The sequence below is a fragment of the Neltuma alba genome, unplaced genomic scaffold (genome assembly GCF_004799145.2).
Source record: "Neltuma alba isolate B1F8T4 unplaced genomic scaffold, ASM479914v2 tig00008349_pilon, whole genome shotgun sequence".
NCBI classification, from domain to species: Eukaryota; Viridiplantae; Streptophyta; class Magnoliopsida; order Fabales; family Fabaceae; genus Neltuma; species Neltuma alba.
In genome coordinates this window covers 1-7363 of record NW_021634996.1, presented here as the reverse complement: position 1 = coordinate 7363, position 7363 = coordinate 1, and the positions used below count along the sequence as shown (strand labels likewise).

At 33.8% G+C, this 7363-nt stretch overlaps 1 protein-coding gene across 1 annotated transcript; it reads left to right on the top strand.

Annotated features, from left to right (window-relative positions):
* The first annotated feature begins 264 nt into the window (after positions 1–264).
* LOC114753980 (ent-kaurene oxidase, chloroplastic) lies at positions 265–2847 on the top strand. The gene is made up of 8 exons (XM_028942695.1): positions 265–436; positions 555–718; positions 854–1015; positions 1138–1278; positions 1355–1609; positions 1698–1865; positions 1956–2150; positions 2244–2847. The coding sequence occupies exons 1-8, from the start codon at positions 280–282 to the stop codon at positions 2553–2555; spliced, it is 1554 nt and encodes a 517-aa protein (XP_028798528.1). The 5' UTR covers positions 265–279; the 3' UTR covers positions 2556–2847.
* Positions 2848–7363: the final 4516 nt, after the last annotated feature.

Sequence of the window (7363 nt, the reverse complement as noted above, 5' to 3'; positions counted from 1 at the left end):
TTTTATATTTAAGACCAAAATAAAAATTAAACAAGTTCTTATATTCTTCCGGTCCTAAATATAAAATCTTTTACCGTGTAATTTACACTGAAAAAAAGTTTTATATTTAAAACTGAAAGAGTATTAAATACAGAAAGTAACATTAATTAATAATTTTCTTTAAATTAACATTAAAAAAGTTAGCGACCTCTTTTATGGGGGGGCGGGTTAATATGCCTTAAATGCAGGTCCCCTGCTGCTGGTTCATTGAGCGTAAGCGAATAACTGTCTGATAAAGCGATGGCTTCCGTGAGAGACATCCTTGAACTTCTTACCAGAGAGACCTTGGCCTCCGCTGTTGCGCTGGGTGGTTTTTCTGTGCTGCTGTTTATATTCTTCCTTGGAAAATCCAACAGCTTCTTCAAGAGCAAGCACTGCAAGCTTCCTCCAGTGCCAGGTATTACCATCTGCGGTTAATTATTTTGCGGATTGAAGTTCTTTTGGCTTTTCGTCCCCAAATGATCCCATTGCATGAAATTGATGAACGGCGGAATTGGGTGAAACAATCGTCTCAGAGGTTGGAGGGCGACTACCCCTGATCGGGAATCTGCTGCAACTGAAGGAGAAGAAACCTTACAAGACGTTCACCCAGTGGGCTGAGCAATATGGCCCCATTTATTCCATCCGAACCGGTGCCTCCACTGTTGTTGTTCTCAACACCGCCGACGTGGCCAAGGAGGTTTTTTGCCCTTTGTAACATATATTATCTGTTCAATCTGTTAGGCTTGAATAAACCATATCAGTCTTGGAACCCCGTACATGCAGAGGAATCACGCTATTCATTATCTACGTCTGCTTTTTATGGTTGTTTCAGGCGATGGTGACCAGATATTCCTCCATCTCATCAAGGAAGCTGTCAAATGCGCTAACGGTTCTGACCTCCAATAAATGCATCGTTGCTATGAGTGACTACAATGATTTTCACAGAATGACCAAAAAACATATCCTTGCGAACTTATTGGGGGCGAATGCACAAGTTTGTTACAGTAACTTTCTTGTTGCCTTAAGTATTTGAGCACGCATAGTTCTTTTTTCCGTGTTTGCTAAAGAAGTCATGAGATCTATTTGTTGATGTTTTTGTTTTCCCCCAATTTTCAGAAACAACACCGCTGCCACAAAGAAGCCATGATGGACAACATGTCAAAGCAGTTGAAAGAACATGTGAAGACCTCCCCTAATGAAGCTGTGAATTTTAGGAATATATTTGCGCCTGAACTTTTTGGACTTGCTCTGAAGCTAGTAAGTTTTCGTTCTGTATTAATATTTTTTGAGTACAGAGTGACCGTTAGTAAACTGAACACGATGAAATTTACAGGTGTTGGGCGAGGTTGTAAACTCAATTTATGTGGAGCAGCTCGGTAAGACCTTAACAAAAGAAGAGATATACAGGATTCTAGTGCTTGACTTGATGGAGGGTGCAATTGAGGTGGATTGGCGTGATTTCTTCCCTTATCTAAAATGGATTCCAAACAAAAGCTATGAGGAAAAAATTCGTGGAATCGATTTCCGCAGAAAAGCTGTTATGAGGGCATTGATCGACAAGCAGAAGAAGCGAATTGCATCTGGAAAGGTGGGTTTACTTTAAAGTATCACTACAACTTTGTGCAAAAAAAATATAATGGTGGGTGTCCTGACTCCTCTCTCACTGAATGTATTAGGAAGTAAACTGTTACATTGACTATCTCTTGTCATCACCGGAAACAAAAGAACTTACTGAAGAACAAATTCTTATGCTGCTTTGGGAGCCCATTATTGAGACATCAGATACCACACTGGTGACTTCAGAATGGGCCATTTATGAACTTGCTAAGGACAAAAGCCGACAGGTTTGTTGGTTCCTCCATTTGTTGATTGTTTTGTTTCATCATCAGAGAATATACCAGCCCGTGGGAATGTTTACTGTATCTGGATTGCAGGAGCGACTGTCTGAGGAACTCCAAAATGTTTGTGGACCTAACAACCTCACTGAAGACCATTTATCAAAGCTCCCATATTTAGGGGCTATTTTCCATGAAACCTTAAGAAAGCACAGCCCTGTTCCAATTGTGCCTTTGAGATATGTCCATGAAGACACCCAGGTGGGAGGATATCACATTCCGGCAGGAAGCGAGGTGAATTAATCTTTGGAACTTAATTACTTTTCTAAGGTTTGTGTGGAGTGATGAGATGACTAGCATTGACAATATGGTACGTGTTGAACACAGATAGCAATAAATATATATGGATGTAACATGGATAAGAACAAGTGGGAGGATCCTTCCGAGTGGAAGCCGGAGAGGTTTCTGGATGAGAGCTATGACAATGCGGATCTGTACAAGACGATGGCGTTTGGAGCAGGAAAGAGGGTGTGTGCAGGGAGCCTTCAGGCTACTTCAATAGCTTGCGTTGCAGTTGGCAGATTTGTTCAGGAGTTTGAGTGGGAGCTCAGTGAAGGGGAGGAAGACAACGTGGATACGCTGGGCCTCACCACACACAAGCGCTACCCCTTGAATGTGAAGATCAAGCCCAGAAATTAATGGAGTAGTAATAATGCTATAATTGCTCTAAATTTCACCAGCGAATGGGTCTATGAGACATGCCAACCTTATATGACAATGACAGAGATCCCTAGTTCCTATTCCCAGATGAATAAAATTATGAATAGTATAATAGTATTCTCTAATAAGTAAGGTTCACATGATGGCGTAGGAAATCTCCGAAATATTCTCTGACCGAAGCCGGTGGAAGGTATCATTATTATGCCTTTTGTATTGCACGCTAAAATTCAATTGAATAATCTTGTTCATTGGGGGAGAGTACCAAGGCTCATCACAATTTTCTCATATTTTATGCTGATTGATGGCGACTAATAATAACAACGACATTGATTGTTGGCCACAAAAAAATGATACTCCTCCGGTCCTTAATATAGGACCTAATTGTTAAGTTAGTTTTGGTTCTAAATATAAGACCAATTTATCATATTTATCACTTTTATCTAAATTACCCCTATAGATACTCCCTCAACTATAATCAAGTAAAAGAGAAATAGGAGTATTAAGAAAGATGATTATGGTATTTTAGGAAAAACGTGTCATATTTCTTATAATTAACTAATTTACCTAACTTCCTTAATCTAATCAAATTAGTTAAATGGATCTTATATTAAGGACCGGAGGAGTAATAATATTGATATTTAACAAAAAGGAGATGGAATTTGTTGACACTTTTTTTTTGGACGAATGCTGTCAGTGAGGAAACCACTCTCCAATATTCACACTCCATGAGTATTATTGGGACCATAACTCCAGGCGATGAGATAATGCACGAGATTTTAGAGGGTCACTCAATTATTGGCCCCGGCGTGAGTGCGTGATCTGCACATGAATCAAGCCCGCACGCGCAAACAGCTTTATAGGATTCGATAGAGTTTTAATTAGTTATAATTATGATAGCAATTGGCTGTCGGTCCCAAGTTCAAAGGTAATTATTTTATGGATAACGAAAATTAAGGTGGTAACTTATAGTTGAGATGGTAAATGGTTTTAACTTTTCAAGACGGAGAATACAAGTTCGGATTATAGGAAGCGTAGTTGTTGTGAAGATTTTAATTTTACCGCTCTTGACCCGATAAAAATTAATATCAAAAATAATTTGACCATATTCTGAATTATATATATATATATATATAAAAAAGATCACTTATAGTATATTGATGTGTTTTAATTAAAATAAAGATTCTAACTCAATTGGAAGACGGGCATTATTTAAAGGTAATTTCAAATAAATTTTTGTTCCGATAATAAATAATTAAGACAAATCACTGAGGGGCAAGTCACGGGCGCACTTTGCAAGGTCATGTTCCATATCGTGGTCTGAATTCTGAAGTCTGAACATTGAACAGCACGGGTATGCACAAATTCACGTGAAAAGGCCAAAAACATGGTGGATGGGGTTGGTTTTAATTGCCATTTCCGACCTTGACTGTAACAGGAACAGAGATGGCAATGGAGTTTGATGGATGATGGATTATTGGACAAGGGTCGAGTTTGCCATTCCGTTAAAACTCGGGCGGAATCTTTCTCTCAAGAGATATTTGCTTTCTTGTTGAAGTAATGAGCATAACAAACTGAAGCCCAACCTCTCCCTTAAAATTGATTCGTGCTGTTCTGCTCCACAGGGCCTGAGATTTAAACTGTAAGGAAGCATTTTTGAGCTTTATATATAACAGAACAAATAGGCATGTAATTCCTACTCAAAACGGGTGTAATGGAGCTGCGGATAAAGACAAACCAACAAACTGAGCTTGAAATCTAGAAACGGATTGCAGCGCGAGAATAGGCGAGTTTAGATACTTTCACAATAATAAAAAAAATATTTTCACATTATTAGAAATAAAATTTTTCTCATATATTTATTTCAAATAAAATGAAATAATTTTGAAAAAAACTAAAGTCAAAACAACGAAAATGATTCTACCAATCATGCCGTCCCATGACAGGGTTCTGATATCGATGAAAGAAAAATCAAATTTAAGGAATCTTTTAGACTTTGTAGCTCTATCGAGGGATTATTAAAAATATAAGAAATTCTTACACTTTGAATGAACAGAGATAACTTGACAAACTTTAAACTAAATCGAGACGAATCTAACTATAAATATTGAGTTACAAACTTGATAAAATAATAATGGTCAAGTAGTTAATTTTTCCAAAAATTTATAAAATTTAGCAAGTTATCATAGAGATGTTAAATTAATTTGCAGTAGGCGAAATAATTTCAAATAATTTTTTTATTTTTAATACGTGCGTTGACAAGAAATTCTGAAATGAAATGAATTATGGTTTATAAGTTTTTGATGCACAGTTAATTTAAGTAATGAAACAAGTTTGTTTTCAACTTTACGAAACAAATTATAGTTTATGCTGGCATATATCGTTATTTAAGTGTTTATTTTATTGTTATTCACGCTTATAAATAAAAAAAATAGAGGAAAATATATTGACATTTTCTCTATTTACCAGTGATAAAAATCTCCTTATTTTTAAAATATATATAAATCTTGTTTGAAATCAACATGAGTAATCATGTAACATGAACATCTTTTTCACTCTTAAGAATTCATTTCATCCACCCAGTCATTGATTTTTTGTTAAGGCCACATGTTTTGGACCAAAATATCCCTTCTCGATATAGATGTTTAAAAACCATTTAGGGTAAATACTGGTGAAACACTCATAAAAGTTTTTGTGACGTAAAAACATATTTTAAATTTTCTAGTCATATAACTTATTTATTTGTTTTTTTTTTTTTAAATCTCACCATGACGTAAAAACTTGTTATCTGATATGATTATAATGTGCATTGACTGATTTATAAATAGCCGTCGATTTCACGTTTTCAGTTCAACAAATAACACGCATTAAAAATCGCATTTATTGAAAACCTATAAATAATGGCTTGTTACTCGTTTAAACTCGGCGAAATCGTATTAACTTGGTGATTTATATGCGAGTTTGAAACTAACAACAAAACTCACTGAAAGCAATCAAATTTTTGTTAACTTTGGAGATTTGAGAGAAATAAGAAGAAGAAATATGGAAATCAAATGTATTATTCATGATAGAGCATATGCTCATACAATTACTGTAACCCACTTGGGTTAACACTAATCATCCCTTACACAAGGATGATGAACAAACCCCATAACCTATGAGGATTCTTGAGGTGGGAGACCCAAGTTAACCTCCCCCTTCTATAATGAAGACTACATTATCTCACACCCTTAATCTATGCACTAAGACCCTATTTATAGGCCTATCTCACTTAACTAATGACTCAATTATCCTCTCTCTAACAATTTTAAAGTTTTCTCCTATGCCCTTCAGTATGTCGTAAAAAATACTTGAATATTTAAAGAAAAATTTATGAAATAATATTCCCAACCCATAAAATTATAATATACAACGATAAAATCATTTTTGTTAAAATTACGTAAAATATTAATATAAAAAATTGAAATATTTATATCAAAGCATGCGTAAAAGACAGTTAAATTATTTAACTGTAAATATCTTTAAAATATTGAAAATCCAAATCAGTGTTCTGAATTATAATTTTTATTAAATTTATAATTATTTTATTATTTGATAATGTATAGTGACTTCGTATATGAATTTCATAAAAATATCTACAATGAGTATGATAAACTATGAATGTTGACGGGTTTAGTTTTAATTATTTGGGTTTAAAATATTTGTTAACTAAATTTTTGTCATTTTTATATTTAAACTATTTAATTACATATTTTTAATATTTATTTATTAATAGAAGTAAATTCTCACAACTTTACCATTCGAGCTCATGATTCGAGTTTACATACCTGTTACGAGTTGTTTTAAACTCGTGAGTTTAACAACCTTAATAAATACCTGTGAACGAATTCATTAAACTATAAAACCTAAGTCAACTCAGTTAAATTCCAATATAGAAATAGAAATTTAAAATAAAATTCACTCTAATAACATTTATTTTACAAATAAAACACAAGTGATTGATTGAAATTTATGATTTTTGGCGCATTCAATAGCATTTATTCTTTTGTGTTTCTACTTATGACCATCCACATTTACGAAAGAGGAATGTTCAAAGTATGTGATATATGCATCCAAATAATATACATATATACTACTCTACAACGCAGCGTAAATGATGATACACTCATAAAAGTTGCGGTGAATGCACCTTGCGCAGAAACATCTGGTTCTGTTTATTACGCTACGAGCACGAACGAATGTCACATTACCGCTTAGTACATGCACGTGGCCATATTTGGAGGCACATTTAAGCTTCACTCACTCTATTTCCTGTTTACCTGCATTTAGTATTACCACTTATTGTACTGTTACTGCTCTGAATTTTAATATAAAATCTTATTAATTTTTATTTTTTATCTTATTATAAGATTTTAATTCATTTTGTCTCTCATATTCATCTATTTTTTTCAAGATAGTCTTTCTATTACTAGTATTTTTAACCAATACATTTGATTAATAATGATATTTTAGGAAAGATAACACCTATTTATTACAAACGACTAACTTACCTTATTTCTTTAATCTGCTCAAATTAGTCAACTAGCTCTTATAATTAGAACCAGAGGTAGTATATTCCTTTCTATGGATACTTCAATTATCGATAGAATAAAAAAAAGTTAAAATTAATTAAAAATATAAATAGGTAAAAAATATAACTTATTTTTTAATAAAAGTATTATTGTATCTATACAAAAAAGGGCTAGAGAAAGAATGATGGAAAAAGACATAACAGAGGCATAATTGCGCAG

Bases quoted from the DNA above. Each gene is read 5' to 3' on its own strand.
- LOC114753980 (XM_028942695.1), top strand. From the start codon at position 280: ATGGCTTCCGTGAGAGACATCCTTGAACTTCTTACCAGAGAGACCTTG. The intron at 437-554 runs GTATTACCATCT...CAATCGTCTCAG, and splicing joins CAAGCTTCCTCCAGTGCCAG to AGGTTGGAGGGCGACTACCC. The intron at 2,151-2,243 runs GTGAATTAATCT...TGTTGAACACAG, and splicing joins ACATTCCGGCAGGAAGCGAG to ATAGCAATAAATATATATGG.